The 26,571-nt window shown below is 55.1% G+C and overlaps 1 protein-coding gene across 2 annotated transcripts in view; it reads left to right on the top strand.

Moving 5' to 3' along the window:
* The first annotated feature begins 808 nt into the window (after window positions 1-808).
* IFFO2 (intermediate filament family orphan 2) overlaps window positions 809-26,571 on the top strand; it is a 49,155-nt gene continuing 23,392 nt past the window's right edge. The window contains exon 1 of one of the 2 annotated variants that reach the window (XM_067722161.1): window positions 809-1,804. In XM_067722161.1, the coding sequence (XP_067578262.1) occupies window positions 1,149-1,804 (656 nt within the window). In that variant the 5' untranslated portion in view covers window positions 809-1,148. The remainder of the gene's footprint in view (window positions 1,805-26,571) is intronic. The other variant, XM_067722152.1, reaches the window with a different exon arrangement.

Below are 26,571 nucleotides of genomic sequence, written 5' to 3'. Positions count from 1 at the left end.
GCCCAGGCTGAGCTTGCGGGTGTCACATTCCGGGAGGGTCTTCGCTCAGTCTCCCCACTCCTGTCCCCACCATCCGTGCGGCACATCTTTGGACCCGAGGACCAGCGGGCTCGGCATTGCCCAGGCCAGTCTCGGGACGACGAGGCCCGCAGTTAGAGGCGGGGGCAAGCGGTAGAGGAGCGCTCCCGGGTCCACCGCGTGGGGGACCTGCCGCTGGAAACGCTGCCTTATCTTGGGAAGGTCGAACTAGGCCGCCCCAGGCTGGAGTGGGGGTGGGGTGCGGATACACCTTCGGAGGCTCTGGTCCCCCGGCTCTTCCAGGCCGAGGTCTCCCTCACCTCGTGGTAATCTGGGGCCGGGGAGTTGGGGTGGGGTGGAAGAAAAGCGGGGTCTCCTTGACAGAGGACGTGGGGGAGGGGACTTCCTAAAGGGGGAAACGAGCGCTGCCGTGGCTGCTTGTCCCTTTAAGAGGCCGGGCTGGCTCTGCGGCGGTTCCACCTAACCGCGTGCCTGGTGCAGCTCTGCGGTCTGTGTCCCCGGGCAAAGTGGAGGGCTGGACCCGGCGCAGGGGAGGGAGTGGTCCAGCCCGGAGCTGGGCGGAGCCAAAGCTGCAGACAGCAAGTCCACCGAGCCGAGAAAACGGTGGAGCCCGGGAATGGGAGGAGCCACGGGGCCGTAGGCGGGGCCCGGCGCTGCGGGCCTCGGGGACCCTGCCTCCAGCTTTGGGAGCGCCGCAGAGGAGGGCGGGGTGGGCGGGGCGAGCTTGGGAGCGGGGCCTGTGTCTGCAGTGGGCGGGGCCCGCCGCAGAGGGGCAGTGCAGGCTGAGAGTCTTCTGCGCGCTAATACCGCGGAGCCTCCACAGCGTCTCTGACAGCCCCGGCGCCGGTACCAGCGATCCTCGATACCTCGCGCAAGCCGCCGCGGCCTCCACCACGACCGAAGTCCAGTCCCTCGCCTCGGCGCCCACATCCGGGGGCGGTCCGGCTCGCTGTCTCTGCGGAGGCCGCATCTGGCGCGCATCTGGAACCGACCGGCAGGTCGCGCTGGATCCTGCGCCCTCCCTGGCCCGGCCGCGCCGGGATCCCTGCCCGGAGCTGGAGCCGCACTTGGAGCCGCGGGCTCGGGTCCCTGAGCCGCGTAGCCGGCGCATGGTAAACTCGCTGATATTCGGGGAGATGGCCTTGGCCTCCGGCTGCCCGCCGAGCGGCTCCGGGGGGACCTGCCCTGGCGCGGGTGGCGGCGGCGGGGCCGGGCCAGGGCCATCGCCGGTGACGGCGGCGCTGCGGGACGACCTGGGCTCCAACATCCACCTACTGAAGGGGCTCAACGTGCGCTTCCGCTGCTTCCTGGCCAAAGTGCACGAGCTGGAGCGGCGCAACCGGCTGCTGGAGAAGCAGCTGGAGCAGCAGCAGAGCGAGCGCGAGCGGAGGCTGCGCTACAAGACCTTCTCCCGCGAGCAGGCCGTGCAGACCGGGCCCGAACTGCTGCAGCCACCCGCGCCCGGCGGCGGGCACGGCAGCGGCGCGGCGGCCGGAGCCAACGCCAACGCCGCGGCTCTGGGCGGCCTGCCCCCCGGCGGCGGCTCGCAGCCGCAGCACTACGGCCGCCTGCCCGGGACCATCTGGAGCTACACGCAGGTGCGGCGCACGGGCGGCGGCGGCGTGGAGACCGTGCAGGGCCCTGGCGTGTCGTGGGTGCACCCCGACGGCGTGGGCGTGCAGATCGACACCATCACGCCCGAGATCCGCGCGCTCTACAACGTGCTGGCCAAGGTGAAGCGCGAGCGCGACGAGTACAAGCGGAGGTGAGTGGGGCCCCGCTCCTGCCCCCGCACTCCCGGCCGGGGGGGTCTTCCCTGTCTCCGCGGCCAAGGAATGTGTGCGTTCGGGAGGGGCCGGGGGCGGCAGCTGGTCCTGGCAGGTGGGCTGGAAGCTGTATTTGCAGAACGCCCTACACACGCTTGGAAAACTCAGTTATCTAGTTCCAAGAATGGGAGCGGGTGCTAACTATGGTGGGGGACACCTCCGCTCCGTCACTGGACCAGGCACATTGTTTTCTAGGTGACATAGTGACCATTGGTGTTTTCCGTGATCTCATCTAATCCTCATGGCAACGCAAAGTGTGGGGCATTCTTATCCTCATTTTGTAGATGAGAGAACCGAGGCACAGAGATGCAAGTGACTTGCCTAAGATGGCTTGGCTAATAGGTGGTGAAGCCAGGATGTGAACTACTACCTGGCTAGTCTGTCTTCCAGCTTAGGTATTTTCCCAAGGATGTAGGAGGTGGGCTCTCCTCTGTCAATGGATGAAAAGAAATAACTCTTAAGTAATCCACTGGCTTCTTGTTCCTTGAATTAAAAAGTCATGTGTTTAAGAATGGTTGGATCTGTCCACTGAGGCCAGGGTCTGCTGTCTTGCTCCAGCTCTGTAAGGTCCAGCTGGCTGGGCTGGATAACCAGACCTACATCAGACTGGCCACGAGCTTTTAGAAACAGCTACCTTCACCTCTCTTCTCCCCACCCCCAATTCTCATGGTTTTTTGGACCCCAACAAACTCAGCCCTAAAGGCCCACAGAAGGAGATAACCTTAGGCTGGAAGACTGGGCACCGAATGGACCCAGACCACTGTCTCTGCTGGACTATGGCACAGACTGCCTGCTGAACTGGCTGGCACCTTCCTGCCCAGCCCAGATTCCCTAGCTGGGAAACTGACATTGCTTCCTGCCTGCAGCCTGGCTGACAGTATTGTCAAATCGGCCTTCTGATAAGAGTAGAGGGGTCTGTCTGGAGCATCTCAGGCCTGGATAGGGGCAGGGCCCTCTGCCATCCCAGGCATGGGCAGCTCTGCCTTGGGAGCTGTGGCTCTGAACTTCAGGGCTTGGAGGATGCACTGAGAAGCTTCTTTCCTCCATTCCTCAAGTCCTAGTGCTCACATGAGCACAGAGAGCTGGGCATGGGTCTCCTTCCTTTTCCTCTACTGGCAGGCTGGCCACTGGGCGGGATTCAAGTTCCAGCTCCATTAGCTGCCTGTGAGAACCACTGGCTGAACCACGTGGTCACGGAACCACTCGGAAGCCTGTTTACTTATCAGAGAAATGGGAATAATAAAATCCATCCACAGTTGCCCAAGGGGTAGGTAGGCTGGTGGTGCTTTTTGGAAGGTATACAGTAATCAACTTGACATTATTAAAGATGATCGGCTCTGTCAAGCTGTCAGGGAGCAGTTGCCTGGAGTCTCAGGTCTCTCATGCAGGGCCTGGCTTCCTGGGGGTAGGTCTTGGACCCTGCGGGGAGCAAGCTACTCTTCTGGGCTGGTTGTTTCTCCTGAGGACTTGAGAATGGCCTGGCGCCTCGCCATGCGGAGGCCACCTCTCTGCCCCTGGTGGGCAGCTTCCTCGGGGTGGGGCAGAGAAACAGGCGCTTGGTCTTGATGGTGAAACTTGGAGGGATGGGCCCTTCTGTCTGCCACTGTTGATTGTGTCGTCATGCCCCAGGCTTGCGCTGTGTTTGTTTTATTGTGTGTGTGCTTTGGGGATCTGGCTACTAAGGAGATGAAAAAACTGTGCCCAGTCTTAGAGGGAGATGGGTCGGCATTGAGCAATGCCCTGTTCAAGTTGCACCCAGGGTGTGGGGTGTGATGTCACCTTCTGGCACTGGCCTGGAGTGACATGGGCGCTGCTGAGACAGGTGGAGTGTGGGTGTCTCTCTTCCCGCCCTTCTGGGGTGAGTGTGTACCTTCTCTTTCCCCATTTTTTTTCTTTTTTTTGTGAACTGGGGAGACGCATCTTTTCTGAAGTTGATTCAGGGCTCAAGTTGGATTTTTTCAAAGCAAGTTTACTCCCGTCTTTGAGCCTCAGTTTCCCTATCTGTAAAAGCGAGAGGAGGGTGGTCTAGAACTGTCCCTGAAGCCCCCGGCTGCCTCAGAGATACCTTAGGCAGTTCCTTGAATATTAAATAAAAGTTAATATTTTAAAAATGTTAAAATGGTCATAAAAGTGTGCTCAGTCACTTTTAAGTTCTTACTGTTAACTCATGGAAGTCTACTTAACATTGATTTGTTAGTACTTGGCCTCAAGTTAGAGCCTTCCCCTGCCTTCTCTTTGTCAGAAGAGTACTCTGAGATTACAAAGCAAACTGCTTAAAGCTGGTCCTGTTTGTAGCTACTAATCTGTGTGAGTCAGGATTTTCTTAATACTCTGTAGCCAAAACCAGAGATAGAATTAAAGCGAAGGTGGGCCTGTCATCCATAATCCCAGTTCTAAATGTTAATGGATCAAAATAGCCTCATCAACCTCATGGATTGAATTTAGAGTAGGTAACTGTTATATCATTGAGCCTACAATATAAATTTATACAAGTAACATTCTGTTTTTACTTGTTTCTGTATTTGGGTTTATCATAAGAATTTTCTTTTGGGAAGAGGGCAGGCGTATGATCAGCCTTTTGAAAAGCTTAAGAACCACTGGGTTAGATGATCTCAGAGGGTCTTCCCAGCCTTGACAATATGTAAATCTGAGTTTGAACTCCCTGCGCACTTCTGATCTCCTGTTCATAAGAGAATGAGACCAAGGTGTTTACCTGGGCTCTTGGCCACTGAAGGCTTCAGATCGTTCCAGGATGTCTAGCATGGAGCCCCAAGCAGTGGCCAACAGAAGGAGCCTGTGCCGGGAAAGGAAAGGTTTCAGGGTTTCCTCTGGTCCACCTGGAGGAACTCGCAGCCTTGGAGATGTTCATTCTGCGTCTCCAAAGGGCAACCTGGGTTGTGTAACTCAGTGTTCTCCAAGCTGGGGACTTCTGGGGTTCCACCTCCATGAACCGTGGCCATATTCATGTACCACCATCCATATCATTTCTTACGTAAAATATTTTATATAGCCTTATGGGGTATAATTTACATATCATAAAATTCTCCCATTTTACGTGTACAATTCAATGATTTTTAGCCAGTCCACTGAGTTGTGCAACTATCAGCACGATCCAGTTCTAGAACCCTTGCAACACTTCTGCCCTTTTGCAGTGAATCCCTGTTCCCACCCCAGACCAGGCACCACTGATATGCTTCCTATTTCTATAGATTTGCCTTTCCTGGGCATTTCATATAAATGGAGTCATACGGTATGTAGTCTTTTGTGTCTGGCTTCTTTCACTTAGATGATGCTTGTGCAGTCCATCCATGCTATAGCTTATATCAGCCGTACATTCCTTTATAATGCTGAATGATATTCCACTGTATGGGTAGACTACATTTTGTATATCCATTCACATACATAGTCAATAAAATGTAAATTTAACAAGTCACCTGTGTGCTACGTCACATCATCTTGTGTGCTGTCAGTGCTACAGGATCCGTGCTTTGGAAATACCAACCCAAACCAGAGCCCCTGGCCTGGGGGTGACTGGGCCCTGGCCCCGATCACTCCTGCTTTGGTTTCCTTTTGGTCCAATCAGCTCTGAGCTCTTTACCATGAGGGAAATGTGGTCACTGAAACTGTAGCCGACAAGGTTGTCAAGCATTGATTTGAAAACCAAAACAAACATCTCTACCCTGTCACCATGCAGTGCTACCAAAATACCCTGCTCTGAGTTTGCAAGCTGGGGGGCCTTTCCCTGGGAGATTCCTGCTGAAACTAGATAAACTTTAGACAGGCAGAGAGTTTTCTAAATGGGCATCCTAGAGACCCAGACTCCAGGTCTGGCTCTACCATTAGGCGCTGTGTGACTTCAGGCCAATTCCTGCCCTCTCTGAGCCTTAGGTCCCCTACCTATACACAACAGGTTTCCTTTAGGTGATCCCTGCCAGCTCGCTCTACATTTCGGTCTGTGATTTGGAGGGGCCCAGTTCAGGGCTGCTCTTTCTGCCTCCTGAGATGACAGTGTGGCCTTTCTCTGTTCCGGGCCTCCCCCTCTCCTGCCTCAGGCCCCGTGTGGTTTGGAACCAGCTGGTTTTGTTGCCTCCCCTTGCAAGTTGCTGAGTGTCTGTGCCCCTGACTCCAGTCAGCCTGAAAGTCTTGGTTTAGTTTTCCCTGGAGATTTGTTTGAGAGCCAGGATGACCACAGTGATCATTTAGCCTAGTGGTTTGCAAGTGGACTCTTTGGAGCCCTGGAGTCTAGAAGAGGGTGATTCTGGGGACAGTCGGGGGGGCTGACCACCTAGGATTCGGCCAACAGCGAACACAGCAGCTCCACTTTCATGATTCTCAGATTAGTATTCTGAGGGAGATTCGATTGGAAACCAGGGTTTTACAGTTTAGAAGAAAAGAAAGCAAGAAATCGCTGATCCAGCTAAATACTTTCATTTTAGAGTTGGGGAAACTGAGGCCCAGAGGGAGCTGACCCACAAAGCCGAGCCAGGCAGAACTTCTGTCTGCCGTTGAGAGCTTTCTCCCCCGCCCTGAGGGGATGCCCGCATCATTTGCCTTCCACTGGGGCTTGGCAGAATTCTCTCCACCTTTTTATGTGTCTGCCTTTAAGCATTTTTTAAAAAGCCACTTTCAGGGATAGGCGGGACTTTTGTCACAGCTATTTCTGATCATGAGCCGGAAGCGGCTGGGCCCGAATGGAGGGCTCCAAAAAGGGCTGGTGGGTGAGCCAGCTGGAGCGTCCCTTGCCTTTTCCCGTCATGTGCTGGGAGGCCCTTGAGCAGGTGGGTGCTGGCCCCTAAGTGCCCCAAAGCCACAAGACTGCCCCGGAAAGCTGGTCAGAGGGCTCCGTTCCCTGCCACTTCCACTGTTTCCGAAGCTGCTGATACGGATTCTTTATCTCTGATTTTCCTGGGAGGCAGCCTGGGATGGTGGAAAAAGGGGTTGAATCCCGGTTCTGCCACTCTCTGTGGGACTATGGGCAATTGCTTGGCCTCTCTGAGCTGCCTGAGACACTGCTTTCTGTAAAAGAGGGAGAATAACTCCCCTAGGGATCAGAAAGGAGTAAATAAGCTCATGTGTTAAGGCACATGAAGCTCCCGGGACGTCCCCCATCCCAGAGCCCTCCCCCCGCCCCTGCAATATCTGTTCCCTTCATTTACAAGGATTTCTCAGCACAGCGCTGGACTGACACATCCATTTCAGGACCCATCGTCGCTCTCTGTCCTGTGGAAGGCGCCAGAGATGGTGCCGGGGGCAGAGGGAGAAAGGGCTACTTCTTTGTCCAGCATCTAAGGAGGCTGTTCTTCCTACTCTTAGTGGTTGATTTGTGCCTCCGGGAATCTCTGGCCACCCTCTGCCCTTTCTCCCAACCTCCTTTAAAAGAAACACGCCTCCCCCGCCCCCAACCCCAACCCCAACCCCGCCTTCATTTAGCTCCTCAGTATTCCAAGTCTCTTGGGTTAGGCTGGCAGACTCTTTGGGAACAGATTTGGGAGGGCTTTTCAGAGCCTCATGCTAGAAGGAGGGGAATGAGGTCCCAGAAAAGAAAAGGAAACAGGAAGCAGGAAGCAGGGATACAGCTGACACTGAAGATTCCTTCTCCCAGGAATTTGAGGCGGGGCTTTTGCCTTGGCCACCGGATACAGGCCCCTGGGCCCCACCAGCTTACATACACACACACACAGACACACACGCACACGCACACACGCACGCACGCACGCACAAGCGCGCTCTCAGGCTCTCTCTCCAAGCCCGTGGCTGCATCCCCACACGTGTCGGTATTTGAAAGACATAGAAGGGTAGACCCAGAACTTGCACACATCCTTTGCTGCTAAGAGATGCATGGACTTCCAAGGGAATTGATTTGAACCATGCCATGTGTCAGTGATACCGGAGGCTGCGGACTTTGCATGTGGAGTCCTGGCTTTCGATCACGTTGATGAGATTCAACCGGGTTGGTGCTCCGTTTATTTCCCAGGTCATAGATGGCAGGAGGCCCACAGCAGGGAAGGAGGCAGTCCTATTGTAACCTCAGGGTCAGGATATGTTGCTCTCCCCTGACTTTCTTGCATCGGGCATTCCTGAGCACCCACTGCCTCCTCATCACAGGACCGTACACCCTGAATTGTAATTGCCTGGGATGTATCTGCCCCCTCCACTGACTGTAAGCTCTGTGGGGGCCGGCTCCAGGTCTGTATTCTTCGCCGTGTACCCAGAGAACCCATCCAGGGCCTGGGCAGAGTCCATGCTGAGCAAGTATTTGTGCAGTGAGGGGCGCTCTGTGCCCAGCTGCTGCGTGCTGGTAGGCCCCAGTGAGGCTGGGTTGACACAATAACTGACACCCATGGACTCTACATCCGGCGGACTCACAGCGTGTGGAGGGCAGGGTCTGGACCTGGAGACAGGAGACACGCGCTCCAGTCCTGACACATCAGTTCAACAAATTTGAATGAATACCTGTCTCCTGGTGCCACATGCTGGGCCACCAGTGCAGGAGTTAAAAGTTGAACGAGCTTGGGCTATCACTTTGCCTCTCTGAGCCTCAGTTTCCTCATCTGGAAAAGGGGGATGCTGAGATCTGTGTCCCAACATTGTGAGAGCAGTAAATGGGCTCACAGAGCTACAGTACGTTGTAGGTGGTGAAGTTCCAAGAGTTACACAGCCAGATTTCACAGGGCAGAAGGGGTGAGCCGTGCTGGCTTTGTGAGTTGGGCAGAAGTCAAGAACGGGGCTTGAACCTGGGGAGAGGATAGTCCATGACCTTGCTGGCAGCATCTGGGGGTTGTGAAGCCTCTTGGCAGGACTGGTGCTTAGAAGATTCCAGGCCAGGTGGGAGGCTGGTGAATACTTCTGATGCTGCCGCCTGCCTGCCAGGGCAGTGCCCTCCCAACCCCAGTGGGCACCCATGCTTGGCTTCCTGGGCAGGATGTAGTTTCTTGCTCTAGTTCTTGGTACAAGAGTAGTTGTCACCCAATACTAAATCTGGCAAATGCCTCAGGTTCCCTTGAGGGCCTGTGGCCTGGCTGAGCCCCCTGGGGTGTAGCAGGGGCCAGTTAGAGCCCTGTGGAGTCCAGGTCGTGGTCCTGGCTTGCCTGGGGTGTTGCCCACCTGGGCGTGAGGACACTGGGAAGATGGGCTCGCCCAGTGCCCTAGGAACAGTGTTGTCTCTATAACTCTATTGGAGTGATCTGCATTCTGTGCATGCCGTTTAATCTCTTGCACCTTGATGTGTTGCTCTGTAAAGTGGGGATAAGTTTTCTTATGCGTTCTGCTCCCCAGTGTTGTTATAAGAATCAGTTGAGGGGCTTCCCTGGTGGTGCAGTGGTTGAGAATCCGCCTGCCAGTGCAGGGGACACGGGTTCGATCCCTGGTCCGGGAAGATCCCCCATGCCGCGGAGCAACTAAGCCCGTGCACCACAACTACTGAGCCTGTGCTCTAGAGCCTGTGAGCCACAACTACTGAGCCTGCTTGCCAAAACTACTGAAGCCCTGCGAGCCTAGAGCCCGTGCTCCACAACAAGAGAAGCCACCGTGATAACAAGCCTGCGCGCCGTAACTAGGGAAAGCCCGTGCACAGCAACAAAGAAAGACCCAACACAGCCAAAAATAAATAATAAAATAAAATAAATTAATTAAAAAATAATAATAAAATAAATCATAGTGAGTTCATAGCCACCATTAATTGAGTACCTACTACGTGCTAAGCTCTGTGATGAATTCTTTAAATAAGTGAGATTTAATTATTAGAGCAATTCCAGGAGGTAGGATTGATTCTGTTCATTTTACAGATGAGAGTTTCAGAAGGGTGAAGAACTCTGCCCCAGATCTCCCAACGAGTCCAGCCTGGGTCTCCAGACCCCAAGTTCAGTGCTCTGCTGGCAGAGACGCAGGCTGGCTTCGTCTCATGCGGCCTGGAGGCTGGTGATGCTGGCACAGGGTGGAGGAAGCAGACGAGAGGCAGGCTGAGGTGTGGGTCTCCCCGGCACCTGTCACAATATTGCCGGGGCGGGTGGCGGAACAGGAGGTGGCCACCATGCAGGGAAGACTTCCTGCTGTGACTTTAGAGTACTTCTGGTGAAGCCAATGAATCACTGGCAACGCAGGCAGATGAGCCTCCTGGGCTGCCATAGAGGGCAGGCCAGCCCCCCTGATCTCTGAGGATTGAGCTCTGGGGAGGGGGAGTTCCTGGGTTGGCAAATCTAGGCTGGGAGACCTGGGGGTGAGGGTGGGGGAAGGGATGGCGAGCTAGGAACACTAATCGTTACCTGTCAGGCACTTTCCATGTGATCTGATTTAAACCTTGTGACAACCCTGCACGATGGAAACCGAGGCTCAGAGAGGAAAATTAACTTGCCCCAAGTCACACAGCAAAGCCAGGACTGGATGTGGGTTTCAGACTCTAAGTTTCAATGCTCCTTTTCACGCCCAGCTCCTGAGCACTCCCAGGGCAGTGGTCAGGGGCTCTCACTGCCTGATGACGAGCAGGAGAGAGCAGTGGACATTCTGGTGGCCAGAGGGAAGCTGGGCTCAGGTCTGACTTTTGCTTTTGGTTGGTGCTGTGAACTTTGCCAGGGTATAGGGAACTTGTTACAGTCATTCTGTGCCTCTTGTTGGGGAAGATGAGGTTGCTGGGTGTGGGTGTCTGAGAAACCAAGGTTCTGTTCTCTGGACAGTGGCTGGGCACCCACCGTGTGCCAGGCCCCATGCTGGGCACCGGGGTGAAGCAGACACAGCCCCTGCCCTCAGGAGCTCGGTGTCTGGGGACACAGACAAATGGGACAACGTCACGTGACAAGTACCTGCCCAAATAGTGCATATGCATACTAGAGGCACAATAAATAGTAATTAATTTTAAAAATATTTATATACCATGTACCCTTTGCCAGGCTCCATTCAAAGCAGTTTACAAATATTTAATTTATATGACCTCATAACAACTCTATGAGTTGCATACTATCATTAGCCCATTTTAGAGATGCTGAAACTGAGCCATAGAGACATTGAGGGAAGCCAGGCCGAGACAGGAAGTGGGGAGCCAAGATTCGAACCCAGGAAGTCAGGCTCCAGATCCAACCTTTTATCCTGTGTGGTACCCGGGAAGGGGCATGTGCATTGCAAGCAGCTTTCCTGCTCTGAGCCTCAGTTTTCCCTTCTGTGTAATGGGGGTAATAAATCTGGCCTCATGAGGCCGTTTGGAAGATTAAACGAAGTGATGCCTGTGGAAGCATCTTATAAACTGTTGAGTGCTGTGCCCATGGTGACTAAGTGATCGGAAGCCCTGGGCCACACCCACACTGCTGTTTCTTCTCCAACTTCTCATGCAACCTGGGGCTACTTGAAGTTCCATGAAAGGTCTTGTCCTCCCCTTGCCTTTATATCACATCTCCCCTAGATCCCAAGTCAAAGGACAAAAACCTTTGGAACTAAACAGCTCGGAGCAGAGCGTTTGTGTGGAACTTGGAAGCTGGGAAGAGAGGAGTCCAAGAGTGTTTCCACTGCTTATCAGCTCTGTGACCTTGAGAGAGTCGTTGCTTCCTTACCTGCAACATGGGGATGGATAGGCATATTGCATGGGTGGCATGAGAAAGGGACTGAGGTGACGGCCCTCAGACACTGGCAGCTGCTGTGATGATTTTTAAATTAATTTTTATTGGAGTATAGTGGCTTTACAGTGTTGTGTTAGTTGCTACTGTACAGCAGAGTGAATCAGCTATATGTATACATATATACCCCCTCTTTTTTGGATTTCCTTCCCGTTTAGGTCACCACAGAGCCTTGAGTAGAGTTCCCTGAGCTATACAGTAGGTTCTCATTAGTTATCTATTTTATACGTAGTAGTGTATATATGTGCCATGATGATTCTTCAGTGAGGCTGGGGGTCCTGGGGAGAGAAGCAAGGGGGCACTCCGGTGGCACTGGGGCCCTGGCCTGGGCTGTGCTGGGTCGGGGCCGTCTCCAGGACGGCTCTGAGATGCTTGCTCAGCGCTCTCTGGCCTGCGTGCTCTGACTGCAGGATGTGCAGGTGCACACAGCCCCCTGCTCATCTGCTGCGCGACGGAGAGACGCCCCCACAGTGGAGACACTGCCTTCCACCCTCTTAATTGGCATTTTTATTACTTGGGTTATTTAAGGAGTTTCTTGGCTCGCTGCCACCTGTTTGCCGTCTAGGGGGAGGGGAAGAGCTGGGTCTAAGTGGACCTTGTGAAATTCCCCAGCAGACAGGCCTCTCTCTGGGCAGAGTCGGTACATCTTCCCGGGGCCCACTGGCGCCCCCGTTTTGTCCCCGCCTGCTGTGGTTAATGGGCAGAAGGCCATCCGGGGGCAGGGTGTGGGTGGAGACTGAGACTGGAATAGATGTGGGGAAAGCTTGTTGCAAAGTCAGAACACTGGACCAGAGAGAGAGCCTTGGAGCACTAGGCGGGACCCTGGTGGGACCCTGTAGTGCCTGAAATCCAGGGATTCTGGAAGACAGCTGAGCCAGCTTAGGGCCAGTCAAGGAAGGCTTCCTGGAGGAGATATCAGCTGAGTTGTATTCTGAAGGTCCAGTAAGAGTGGAAGAGAAGGGGGAAGGGTGCTGCCGGTAGAGAGAACAGCTTGTGCAAAGACCTGTAGCTGAGATTGCCATGCTGGTGCACAGCCCAGGCCCGGGCTGGAGTCAGGACACAGCCACAACCTGGCCTGCCTGCTCTTTCTTCTCCACCGTTCTGGCCTGCCTCCCTCCTCATGGCCTTCTTGGCTCTCTTTGCTCTGTTTTGCTGTCTCTCCTCCTCTCTCCTTTCCCTCTTTCCCTTCTTTCTTGTTTTGGTCTCTGTTCCCTATGGCTGGAGGCAGGGGAGGGCTGTGAGGGGTCTCTGTCCTCCACCCCCGCCCAATGCCAGGCCTTGGTGGGGGGCTTTTTGTTTGCTGCTGGGCGTTGTAAGCCCGTGCGTGAGCCCATGGGTGTGCGCGTGTGTCTGTGAGTATGGGGCCGAGAGCCTCTTTCTACCCGCTGTGGACTTGGAGGACCTGGGGTCAGGACCCCACCTCTGTCCAAGGCAGACCCCTTGTACTATGGGCCTGGGGTCTTGACATCAGTTTGGGTGACAGGGGAGGTTGCCTGGTGAAAGGGATAGCTGCCAGGTTAGAGGTCAAAGCCGTCATGGGGGCCTCAGCCTCCCCCGCCCCTATCAAGGTCTAGGCCTGTGATTAGACACCGGTTGGGGAGTGAGCTGGGGAGGCTAGGCTGCTCACCTTACCTCTCCTGCCTGACTGCCCCACCTGCCCCTTCTCCCTCACACCTGTGCCTTCTTCATACCCTCTGGTGGGCCCAGAGGGTTTGAGGCTCTCTCTGAGGTCATTTAATCTATCCCCATGCTTCTAGGAGACCTCGTTCCCCTGTCATCCCAGATGACTAAATGTGCCTGGTGTCTTTTGAAGAAGACCTTCTGAGAGTCCGTCCCTCAGTGTTTTATCTTTTTCTCTCTACCCCCACCCACATACCCATGACCATTTTACAGATGAGAAAACTGAGGCCCAGAGAAGGAGAGCAGCTCCCTTGAGGTCACACAGCACAGTAGGGGCTAGAACCCAGGTCCCCTAAACAGGGTTCCTTTGAAACCCTTGGGCTAAGGGATCCTTCTGGAGGCTGCTGGTCCTTTAAGGAGGGCTTTGGAAAACTTGCAGAGGCCAGAGAACGTAGAGTGAAGAGGCCTCAGAGCCTGTCAAAGTGGAGCCCACACAGACCGATCCGTGCCCCTTGACCAGACATCCGGGTCCTCAGTGCTGCAGATGAGGCTCTCTTGGCCTACAAAAGAGACACCTGAGGTCACCTTGGGTTTGTCTCCTCGTAACCAGAGGCAGTTTCCTGAGATAGGCCTGGCGTTGGCATCTTGGGGTGTTGACTGAGTGGCCGACTGACCTACTGTCCCTGTCTGCCAGCCGTGTGCTCAGCTGTGCATTTCTCTGTGCCTTGGTTTCCTCTTGTATAAAATGGGATGACGAGACCCACAGGGTTGTTGATGAGCCTGGCCCACTGAGGGCCATTCCCATCCCCTTTTCTCTGGGGTGAGCCCTGGAGTTGGAGGTCTGAGAACTTTGCCCACAGTGAGGAGTTGGGTGAACCACAAAGGCTGATCCCCCAGTCTTTACAAAGACCATGTTTCTTGAGTCCCCAGCCTGGGGCTGGGCCCTAACAAATAGTATGTTTGGATCTGTACACAGTTTTCTATGGAAAGTCTTGATATTACATTGCAACTGGTTTGACACTTGCCTTTAAAGAAAGTGTTGATGTTTAAAACATCAGGACTTACTCAAGTTGGGAAAACTGGGGTCAGAGCTCACCAGGCTACTGACAGAGCCACGATTAACCTGATGCTGAGTTCAGGGAAGCCCCAACGTGTAGGTTGTTCCTTTCTGGGCCTTAAGGCATAATACATCCATGGGGAAATTAAAAAGAAATTATTTGTTCACTCTTCCTCGGCTGCATTGTCAGCCTGTGATCGGGGCCTTCACTTGGGTGGGAGCTCTGATCCTGGAGTGAGATCGCCTGGGTTCCCATCACCACCCCAGGGATGGGTGTAAAATGGGGATGACATCTGCAAAATGTCTGTAAAATGGGGATGACAGCCTTAGCTCACGGGTAGTAAAGAGGGTTCAGTGCGATGGTGCACGCCGAGGGCTAAGTGGGGTGCCGGCCCCTGAGTTGTTATTGCTCTGTCCCTTCTGTCCCAGCCTGGCCCTCACCAGCCCCCAAGGCCCCACACAGTGAGAACTGCCTCTTCCCTCCCCGTTCCAGCTGCAGAGTGGCCTTTGTGTTCAGAGCACTTCCTTTCCCCAGCAGAGCTGCCTGCTTGGCTGGCAAGGAGGAGGTCACATCCCCTGTCCTCCCCAGCAGACTGTCAGCGCAGGATCACTGGTAGGGCAAGACCTAGCATTCGAGGCTGTGGCCAGCACAGTGTGTCACCTGCAGCCTGTGGCTTCCAGTGGCCTTGCTGGAGAGCGGTCTTGAATGGGGAGTCTGTCTGTGTCCCTGCCTCCCTGGAGAGGGGCCCCCTGAGTCCCAGCATCCTTGTGCGGATACGGAGGCAGCCTTGGGACTCATCCCTGGCCTGAGGTCTCACTGTGAGGCCGGGGCAGAGCTGGGATTTGAACCTGAATCTGGTGGACTCTTCCAGAATAATTTCGGCCACACTCCCAGGCTCAGTCTTTCAGGTTGAGGAATGGGCTGCACTTTCCTGGCCCTGGCCCTTGGGCTGAGATACAGGAGTTCAAGTCCTATCTTACACCTCAGGGATCACCGGGGCAGCTCTTATTCCTGAAGGCCATGGGAATATGGCTCCCGGGTTCTTGTCCAGCCCACTGACTATCGCTGCAAGGCTTTGTGGGTGAAGCACCCACTCCCAGACCTTGGCAGAGAGGTGACGGACGTTGAAGGCTGTCCTGGCATTGTTTTTCCAGAGTTGATGTCAAGGCAGCTGGTTTAGGGTTTCGCCTCTGAGACAAAGGCTGTTTTGTAGCTTGTGTTGGGTTTTAAGTCCAGGCATGTCACCCTCCCAAGGTGGGAAATGAGGTGGAAGGGATTGCAGAGAAACTCTGGGAGGCTTCACTCACCCTCACCTCCTCCAGGAAGGAAGCCAGGATCTCATAACCCCATTATACTCCTCTAGCCGTTCCCCGAGCACATCCCATGTGCCTGTTGCTGTTCAAAACTTCACGGATGTTTTGAACTGCACAAGACTCTTGAACCTCGCAAGACTCTTGAAGGGTAGCTGTGGTTAATGCCCACTATACAGATGAGGACACAGTCTCGGCAGGTGAAATGACTTGTTACTTGTCATGGCCAGAAAGTGGCAGAGCTGGCATGTGAACTTGGGTCTTAAAAGATCGTCACTGGGGTTCCATTACTGTCCAGTCTCATTTCAAACCCAGCTTTGGGAGGGTGCTTCAGGAGGTTGAGGCGCCCCAGGGAAAGGCTGGAGCAGATAGCTGATGGGATCCATAGCTTCCCTTCTCAGGATGTTGGGTCACGGTGCTTGGAGCATGTGTTGCATATTTAAGAATGTGTGTGTGGGTGTGAGCACAAGTTAGAGAAGGGGGCTGGACGCTGGAAGGTCTATAGTCATGGAAAGGTGATTCCAGGGAGCCCTTGAGGGCAAGTGTAAGGAATCATCCCAGGGGACACCTAGGACCTTCTGCTCTTCTTTTTCAGGAATTACTCCGCTTGATCATTCATTCATCCATCCATCCATCCATGCATCTATTCACTCATTCACCCATCCATCCACCCATCCATCCCTCATTTTTAGGGTGCTTGTGCTTGGCCCTATGCTTGGGCCCTGGGGATGATGCTGCGTGGACTGGAAAGGCAGACTCCTATCCCTAGGCAGCTTGCCAAATGACTGTGAAATCAGACTTGCAAGAGTCCTTAGAGATGTTTGATTTCTCCCCCAGCACACACTTTTCAGAGGAGTAGTGACTTGCTAAAGGTTACACAGCAAGTTGGTGGAAAACCTAGGACTCACAGCCAGGTCTGTGGATCCCAGCCCCGTGTTCTTGCATCTCTGCTGTGCTGACAGACGGCTCCACTCCTGGCTGGCAGCCCTCTCACCTGGCCCTTCCTTCCTTGGCTATTTTGATGTGTTCTCGGGCTTTTCTGGAGTCCTCTGCAGCCTCTCTCCTGAGAGACATCCAGAGATCCTGGTTGGACCAGCGTGCAGGCCCCAGGCTGGAGCTGGGCCTGGCTGTGCTGTACCCTGAGATGACACCGTTGTCCACTTGGAATGTCAGGTTGGCTGGGCACCCGAGTGCAGAGACTCTGAGGCCCTGCTTTGCTTGTGGACTCCAGCTTGCTGTCCCCAGAGGGTCTCCAGGGGTCATCTGTTCCTCCCTTGCCTTGAGGGTAGGACCTCTGCAAATCCCACTTAAAGGTTTTACTGCCTGGGAAGGACATTCCAGGGCCTTCTAGCATCCTTGTAGGCTTTCCCATTGGGAAGTGCTTCCTGGTCTCTAGCCATAATCCCATACGCTGCATTTCCCCTTGCTTAGCCTTCCATTGAGTAGGGAAATGGGTGGGCACTGGCTGGTGAAGACCCTTCCTGAGTTCTCCAGGCAGCATCCGTCCCCCACTGAATCTCAGAAGCTTACCTTCTTCCTGCCTGAAGTTCCTCTTGACTCATGCATGCTCTCGTTGGGACATGCTTTTTGTGTAGAAAGGATCTGGCTGGTCCCTCTAGGATTCCACAAGTTCCTGGGGGAGCTGGGGGCGGGGCACGGGGAGGAGGTACATGTCTTCTCCTGGAGTCATGGAGCCCTCTGAGCCGGAAGTGGCCCTGGAGCCCAGGGATCGCCCTGGCCCCACCTTTCCTGATGGGGAAACTGAGGCCCAGAGAGGTTGAGCAAGCATGTCTGCGGCCATTCAGACAGCCTTCACAGGGCAGTGCTGTTTCTGGGGTTTGGGTCGGGGAGTGGGTTTTCCAGCCTGCTAAAGGTAGCTGGTGGCCTTCAGACCTGGCAGTCCCTGCCCCAGATGGGTGTCCTGGAAGCGAGGCAGCTGGCTTCACTGTGCTCCGCGGCCAGGAACCAGTACCCACCCCGCTCACTCTCTGGGTTGGCAGATTCCTGGCGGGCCAGGCCTCCCCTCAGAGCCGGGCAGTGGCACCTCCTCCACTCCCACATGCTCCGTGGTTCCCTCTCACCCCACTGCCTCGCTGACTCCCTTTTGGCCCCTGGGAGGCCTGTTACCTCCAAGGGTGGAGGGCAGGAGGCCTGCGTGTTACGACAGTAAGTAAGTTGCCAGGGGGATGCTAGCTCCCGTGCTGGGGCAGGAAGGGGTTAAGCAGCTCTGTGTGCTGGGGCAGGAGTCCCAGCTGGTGTCCTGGCCCCTCAGGCCAACTAGGCCATCTGGCTTGGCAGACGTCACACCGAGTTTCATCTCTCCCAAGGCAAAGTCACCAGGAGGAAGCCGCCTGCTCCCTTTGTGGGCCTGCTGGGGTGGGCGTGAACCAGCCGTCTGTCCCTAGGAGGCCAGGCAGGTTGGGAAAGGGCCCACCACTGGCAGGCTGCCCAGGGGGGTGGCTGGTGGAGGGAGAGTCTGAGCTCCCAGGGATGGTCAGAGCTTCCTTGTGCAGATGGGTCCCGGGACGGGCTGGAACGCAGGCAGAGCGGGACTTGCACCCGGGCCCTGCTAGCTGCTCCTCCCTGGGGCTTCAGCCCCCAAGCTCATCCATTCGTCCAGTGCATAAATACCAGTTGAGGGCCTGCATGTGCTGGGTACTCGGTATCCAAGTCTACCAGACAGCGCCCCAGTCCCAGTGTGGGGGAGAGGGACGCAGAGAATGAAGCCTCTGAGGGGCAAAGTGGCATATCTCAGCCAAGCCCAGGACCCAGGACCCTGGACCCTGGACCCACCCCCTAGCCCCAGCAGCTGGAAGTGGGATCTGCTCACTAAGGTGAGCAAAGTACCATGAGATGCTTGGTACTCATGATCTTGTATAATCTTCACAACTCAGTGAGGTAGGTACTGTTATCCCATTTTACAGATGAGGAAGCTGAGACTCAGAGAGGTAAAGTCGCTTTTGCCAGGTCACCAGCTGGGACATGGCCATGGCTGAGTCTCTCTCTCTGACTTACAAATCTTTTGAGATAAAGAGGCAGCAGTGGGGCCGTGGGAGTGGCCTCACCCCTTCCCCCAGGCTTCTCCTTCTCATCCCTCTGTCTTGGACCATCTCGTTTTTGGCTCTTGCTGAGTCCAGGCCAGGGGTTGTGTGGCTGGAGGACCAAGTCTCAGGGGGAGAGAGGCCCCGATTGGCTTTGAGTTGAGAAGGGAATCTGTGCTGGTCCCTTGGCGGGGCTGGGATTGGTGATCGTCTGCCTCCTCCCCCTGGGCTGGGCACCTGGCAGGATCCAGGCAGCTTGGGGACCTTTAGTGTCTGCAGGAAGCCCTGCCCATCCGAGGGTCCTCGGGGCTGGGCCAGGCCTAGGAGAACCTCACTTCGGCAACCCCTCTGTCGGGGCCTAGTGGGGCCCAGGGTAGGGCCTCTGGGCTTCGCTCTTACAGTTTGGAGGTGATGCCACTTGGGGTCTATTCTGACCCCCAGGAGACTGAGGTACATGCTCCCTGACCTTCTCCATCATGACGCCACCTGGCACAGAGAAAAGGAGCCTAGGCTTTGGGATCAGAGAGACCCGTGTTCTACTGCAGCATCTGCTGCTGCATATGGAGAGCAGAGGCAGGCGAGTCTGGTGGTTATGAGTTTGGGCTCTGGAGCCAGACTGCCTGGCTTTAAGTCCTGGCTCCACCACTTCTGAGCTCTGTGACCTTGCGCACGTTGCTTCACTTCCCTGGGCCTCAGTTTCCTCATCTGTAAAATGGGCATAATAATAGCACCTACCTCATAAGGCTGTTGTGAGGATTAAATGAGTTGATAGTGCCTACCACATCCTAACATTTCATATTGTTAACTATTATGATTAGGGAACCTGGACAAGTTGCCTTACCTCTGTGAGCCTCAGTTTCCCCATTGGCAGAATGGGGGTGAGGAAACTAGAGGCTCCAATAAGGTGCTCTGCCAGGGGTGTTACTGTCGCAGAAGGTTCTCTGAGAGTCTGCTATTTTTGACCTCTCTCTCCTCTAGAGGTGTACCCCAGCCCTGTGGATGGATGGGAGGAGCGCTGTGTGTGTGTGTGTGTGTGTGTGTGTGTGTGTGTGAAGTGCCCTTCCCACTGGTTCACATCATGTTGAATGTCAGGGCTGCATGGTGGCAGGAGGCTGGTATTAAGCCATGAGTCCATCCCCTTGAGCTGTGTGTAGTCACTAATCCCGCTTGGTGCGGTGACCGCATTCTAATTACCTGTCCGGGCTGTGCCTGCAGCCTTCCCAGCCAGTTATGACACTGATGGCGCTCCACATGCAGGTGGTGGCGCCATGACCCATCCCTTGTTGCACCAGCTGCACATGTAATTGGTTCCTGGGGTCCTTGTCACTCTTCCCTCCTTCCTTCCTGGTGACTGCTCAGGGCTGTCCTCCTCCCTCAGCAGCAGCATGGCAGGACACATACAGGCTCTGGGTTGCAGTCCCTGCTCTGCCGCTGCCTGGCTGTGTGACCTTGGGCACGTCACTTCACCCCTCTGCGCTTCGGGCTTCTCATTTACAAATGGCCTGGGCTTCTGAGCATCCCCTTCTGAGGTCCTGAGGGCTCATGTTCTGTGATTTTTCCCCCCCATTACGCCTGGAGCCTGATGTACTTGCCAATCCTCACTTAATCCAAGAGGGGGGTCATTCTCCCCCATTTCACAGGTGAGGAGACTGAGGCACAGACAGGTGGCCTGGGGAGGTTTAAACCCAGGATGAGGTGTGTGCCAACCCTTGCCTGGTGGGGTCTGCTTGGTTGCCGACCCCTCATTGGTCCAGGCGAGCTTAGCTCGGAGTGAGTGACATGGCTGTGATGGGGAGATGGCGTCGAGCTGCAGACCCGCAGTGTTGTGCATTTACCTGCAGGACGGCACGGTCACTTGAAATAAACAACAGAGAGATCCAAAGTGCACATTAGGTTTCCAAAATAGCCTTGGGAGTTGCTGTTTTTCCTCAAAGCTATAAACATATCCTTGGGTGGGGCTCCCCCAGCCTCCTGGGCACAGAGCCCCTGGGCCTCCAGCTTCTTGGCCTGGTGTCCAGACCCCCTCCTGGCTTCTGGATTTGAACAAGAGATGGAGTCCCAGAGGCTGAGAGCTGCTGACACCAGGGATGGGGGTTGGGTGGAGGGTCCCTGGGGGCTCGGCCAGGCCTGGGCAGAGAGGCTGAGTCCTGGGGACGGAGAGCTGTGAGCACTAACCTGCCCATCGGGGGCCCCATGGGAGGCAGGCGCGGGTGTCAAGGTGAGGGAAGGAGATTGTTGGAGGAGATTAGAAGAGCTGGCAGGGACTGTGGAGGTTGTCTGGGAAACTGAGGCTGACGGGGAGGGGCGGGGTGGGCAGGGAGGTCATGTTCAAGGCCACACAGTGAGTTGGTGCTACACTGACTCCAGATAGGGTCTCCTAAGGAAGGCCCTGGAGGGGATATTCCATGGGCCCTTTATCCAGCGAACATTTATTTAGTTTCTACTGTGTACCAGGATCTATACTGCACTCTGGAGTTGCAGCTGGGAGCCGGAGATGGGTCTCATCTTACAAGGGCTGAGTTAAGTAGAGGAAACGAACAGGTGAACAGATAACCTCAGTAGCAAATGACCAGTGCCTTTGGAGTACAGAAGAGGGGCATTTGACCCTGACTGAGGAGCCAGGGAAGGCTTCCTGGAGGAGGGGGTATACAAACTGAGGCCTGAAGTTGGCATAAGCTTCAGAAAAAGCTTCAGAGAAAGAAATGACAAAGTGGCATGTAGAGGGAGCCTTCCAGGCAGAGTATACAGCACAGGCAAAGGCTTGGAAGTGTGATGCAGCTTGTCCGGCCGGGCTGGAGGTGCCCTAGGGGACGCTGTTTTATCTTGCCCCACCCTAGCACGTGGCCACTTGCTCCGGGGCTCATCACACACCAGGTGGGAATGTCTGCCCTTTTGGAAGAGAGGTGACGGGGCCCATTTCTCATATAAGCCTGATCGCACAGCCCTTGCTCCTTGGAGAAGGCAGAGTGCCACCCAATGAGGAAGGACAGTATTTATGGTGGGGTCTTCCTCCACCCATGGGAGAGGCAGCCTTTTGACTAATGGGGAAACTGAGGCACAAAACAATGTTGCTGCTGAGCTGGAGTCAGGACCCAGGGACCCTGCTTTTCCTTGGCTCGCTGGGCGGCTGCTGAGCCCCACGAGAGTACAGCTTTGTCACATCCAGAGCTTTTGAGGTTCACAGAAGCCTCTTCCATGTCCATACCCTTGAGACAGCAACCCACTCCATGGAGGTAACTAGACAAATATGCAGATATGTGTGTACTAAGATCCTCTTACAGTGTTGATTAGATTGCCAGGACTTGGGAATGACACTGCAGGACCCGTTAGATCAGTGGTGCCACGGCCACCCGCTGTATCACCTGCTGGGAAGGGTGCTTGCTGTGTGTTGTTAAGTGGGAAAAGCACACTTGAAAATCGCACATGGTCTGATCCCACTTTCACTCTTAAAAGATCTCACACGAGAACAAAAAAATCTCATAAGAAAGCATTGGGAAGGATGTGCAACCAGTGTTAATGGCGATTCTCTCAGGGATGGAGGACTGGGTGGGTTTTTCCATTCTTTTTTTGTTTGTTTGGCTTACCTGATTTTTTTTTTTTCTGTTTCTTGTGTAATCGTAAAATACTCAGGCAATTTAAAATAAGGGGAAAACGAATGGGTATTTTTGTCTTAATGGCTTTGGTTTTTTTGACTAGGAGATACATTACATGATTCGAAATTTAAATGATACGGAAGAAATTTGGATGCCTGCTACAACAGGGATGAACCTTGGGGACATTATGCTAAGTGCGATAAGCCGGTCACAAAAAGACGAGTACTGTATGATTTCACTTATAGGAGGAGCCCAGAGCAGTCAGATTTCTGGAGACAGAAAGTATATAGAATGGTGGTTTCCAGGGGCTGGCGGGGAGGGGGAATGGGAAGTTACTGTTTAACGGGGACAGAGTTTCAGCTTTGCAAGATGAAGAGTTCTGGAGTTGGGTGGGGTTTCCATAACAGTGTAAACGTACTTAATGCCACTGAATTGTACACTTAAAAATGGTTAAAATGACACATTTTATATTATGAGAATTTTACTACAATTTAGAAAATGGTACAGAAGGGGACAGAGTAACGAGTCTCCCTCCCACCCTGTCCTCAGCCACAAGGCTCTCCCTCTGGAGGCAACCACTGTTTTCAGTGTCATGGTGGAGACTGCTTGCTTTCCTCCCTCCTGCCCTGGGTACCTTGGGCAGGGGCAACTCGGATGAGGCCCCTTCACTGATGAGCAGAGCAAAGATGCCTTCCACTCCAAGAGCCTGGGATGAGCACGCCCTCCCATCCCCACTTCCAGGGCACGAGGCAGCGGTGCCAAGAGCTTCTAGCCCTGTTGGGTTGGGGGATTGAGGACCGGAGGCTGGGAGGTGGGGCAGAGGTCCTGCCTGGGGAAAGCCCGGCACTCGCTGTCCCTCTCGCAGTGGGAGGAGAGTGTTCTTAATTCAGTCCTGTGCTTCTAAGTGGGCACTTGGGAAATGTTTGTTGAATCTGTCGTGGGAGAAAGAAGATAGAATCTAAGCCAACAGCCAGAGGGGTTGGGCTGCGGTGGACGCTGAGGCTGCTGGGCTGGGCATCGCAGAAACACCCCACACTCACTTACTGGGGCGTCCTCGGTGCTGGGTCTCATGCCAGCGCTGGAATGTGGCGCTGGATTGGACACGATGGGGGAGAGACATCCTCCTGAGGTGAGACAAGCCTCCAAAGACTTGTTTGACGGCCCCATGTGTCACCAGGCGTTGAGAGCAGGGAGTCTGGTTTGGTACCCGGGGATGCTGCCTGGTGCCTGGGGCCCTGACCGTCCACTCAACAGAGCTGCCCCCCCAAGCTGAGCTGCCCATCCTCCATGGCAGGAGAGACAACATAAAGACCACGTTCCGTGGCTAACCGGTGTCCATCTACTGAGCGTTCCTAGGAGCTGAGCTCTGTGCTAAGCGCATAGCGGATGCTGACTCACTTAATACACCAGCCCCACAAGGCAGGTGCTTCCACTGGCCCCCACCTTAAAGATGGGAATCAGGAGCACAGGAGGTTCAGTGCTTTGCCGCAGCCACGTAGGGGTGGGACAGGTGGCAGGGCTGTGGGCAGGTGTGTCTTGGCCAGTGGAGGTGGAACGCTAGGGCGTTTCTCCACCTGGGTTCTGGGGCCCAGGAAGTGAGTAAACAGGCAAAGCAAATGCCTGGCTGAGCGGCTCTCTTCCAAGTCAGTGACTGTGAGCCAGGGGTGCACATCGGTGCTGACCCTGGCAGGGCAATTCGGGGGTGTTTCCTGAGCAGCGTACTGGGAGGCATGGTAGGCAGTGGGGTTTATGGAACCGATGAGATGCTCTGACTGCTGCGAGGCTGCTCAGACATGGGAGTCAGATGGACCTGGGCCTGGAGCAAGTCATTTCACCTGGGCCTCAGTTTTCTCACCCGTAAAGAGGGAAGGATAACGCCTGGTTCACAGAGCTATGGTCGGAGTAAAGTGACTAGACTAGCACAAAATAAGCAGTTTACAGTGAAAACAAGTCCTCCCTTTCTCCAGGAGAGCAGAGTGATGAGAGAGGCAGAGAAGTGAATATTTAACAGCACCTGAATGCCACGAGGAAGGCATGTGCTGGGGCTGGAAATACTAGGATGGGTGTAGTGACTCATCCTGGGGAAGTCCTGAAGGGCTTCCTGGAGGAGGTGATGAAGGTGTCGCAAGCCTAGAAGAGGTTGGAAATGGTGCCCCAGAAACTTCACGGTGGCCTGCACTTTGGGACACAGATTCCTCCTCACCATGAGATACTCATTGAGCCACTTTCCTTCTCGGAGCGGCCTGCTTGGTGGGGGACAGTGCCCACTTGGGTGTGGTTTCTAGACAGACGCACTGGAAGGACAGCAACCTAACCCTCCCCCCTCCCCACCCAGAGTTCTGGGTTACCGGCATCCACGGAGCTGCCGGGTCTCCAAAGGGGCTTTCAATAAATGACACCAAAGTGGGAGTGATGCTATGCACCTGGGCAGGTATGGACACTGGGTAACTGGAACGGAAGACTGGTGTAAACAGCTGGAACCTCGGATTGGCATTGGGACAGGTGACCAGGGGCACCTGTCGGCCGGGAGAATGGCCTTCAATGCCTTGTGCCTGCTGGGGTGGCCCCATGAGAACAGCTGGGCTCTGGCTGGAGGGACCCCTCCTGCCTCAGTCTCATCTGCTGTCATGGCAGCCCTTGTCAGGACAGACTTCAAAGCCTGAGCACGTGCCCATTCATTCTTGGGGCACGTGTGGGGGCATGGCGGGCAGAAGCAGGACACTTGCTGGGTTTTGCTGGCAGTGGAATCGGGGGTGTCAGCATCTGGCTTCCTTGGCCACCCCCAGCCCCCTGTGCCCCTGGTCCCCCAGCCAGGTGATGGTGGCATCTAGATCTTTCCCCTCATCATCATCAACATGATGGTTTTGGCAGCATAGAGGCTGTGGGGTCAGCCAGTCCTGGGTTCAGGTCTGGCCCTGTCACTTGCAGTGTGGTCCAGGACCATCTGCCGTTGGGAGGTCACGGGGGTGAGAATGATGTCACTGACTGCACCTGTCATACACGAGTCCACTGACTCTTTGCAAAAACCCCTGTGAGATGGGTGGTCTTACCGAGGCTCAGAGAGGGTTGGCAGCTTGCACCAGGTCACAGAGCTGCAAGATGTACAGCTGGGGTTTGACCCCAGGACCTTGAGGCTCCAGAGCCCCTGCCCATCCCTCCACTACACACACTGGTTGGAACCCAAAGGCTGACGTCCCAGCTGGCTTTGGCACTCTGTGGTTTATCAGATAGCTTTGCCATCAGCGTGGGGTGTTAATCAAACTGTTTATCCAGTTTGACACCATTGCATTAAGAATGGGAAAGTGATGCTAGAGGAGGGGAAGGGACTTGCCCGAGGTCGCACAGCAAGTTAGGGGCAGAGACAGGACCAGATACAGGGCTGCCTGCCCAGCGCAGGCTGCCTCGTTGCCTGAGGGGGTGTGGGTCTGGGGAATGCGGTCCAGGGACAGGCTTGCCGGTCTCTCCCTCCCTCCTCTCTCAAGGCCTGGCGGCTCCCCGCAGAGAGCCCCAGAGGCCAGCCAGCTGCCCTGTAAGGGGTACCCGTGGTCACTGAAACAGGTAGGGAGCGTGAGGATTACTCCACGCAGCTCAGCACCGCTGTCCATTGGCCAGACTTGCAATCACCAGCTTGCTGGGAAAATTCATTCGCCACCTCTCTCAGTTGCTTCTAGATCCCCAGAGGGTCAGGGCAGGATGGAGAAGTGTCCCTGCTTAGGTGGTCCAGGCCTGACACACCCACCTGTCCCTGCCTCCCCCAGACAGGCGTAGGCAGGGCAATGCCAGTGATGAGAATGGCCAGCCAGCAAGGGCACCTGTGTACCTTTGCTCGAGCTCGTTTAATGTCCGTGAGCCCTACAGGGTAGGATTGCTACCCCCGTTTCACAGAGGAGGAAATTGAGGTTTCTAGCTAGTGGTAAGCAGGCCTTCCAGGGACCACACAGTGGCAGACGGCTTTCTCAGTTTCCTGCCCTTCTCAGTGGGGCTGGTAGAGACTCCCGTAGCCTTTGATTCTATCAGGCCCGAGCAGCTCGTGGCAAGTGCTGCAGAACCAATCATGGAGTGAGTGAGTGGACAAACGTTGAATCAGTGCATGCTGCCATCCCACCCCCTGCTTGCTGGTCACTGGTGATGAGGGCAGGGGCCAGCGGCCTGATGCTGTTACCCAGGGTATCTCTGGATGGCGGTGACGTCCCTGAGGCTGTCTCCTCTTTCGGGCTCCAAGGAAGGGCCACATCCAGGGTCTGCACATCATATCCAGAGGGACTCTTAGAGATCATATTACAGATGGGGAGACTGAGGCCCACGTGGAGAAGGGTCTTGCTGGGGTCGTGCAGTGAATTAGCAACAGAGCCAGGACTTGAACCAGGATCTCCTGCCCCCTCGCCCAGAACCCTCTTCCCCACTGGGTACTTCCCCATGGACCCTAGACCCCCACCCACCCCGAGTATCCTTGCACAGACCTCTCCGCTGGGATCCCTGGAGGCG

Source organism: Pseudorca crassidens, chromosome 2, assembly GCF_039906515.1.
Source record: "Pseudorca crassidens isolate mPseCra1 chromosome 2, mPseCra1.hap1, whole genome shotgun sequence".
In the NCBI taxonomy this organism is placed as follows: domain Eukaryota; kingdom Metazoa; phylum Chordata; class Mammalia; order Artiodactyla; family Delphinidae; genus Pseudorca; species Pseudorca crassidens.
The sequence above is the reverse complement of the archived record's forward strand: the minus strand, read 5'-3'. Positions and strand labels throughout refer to the sequence as shown.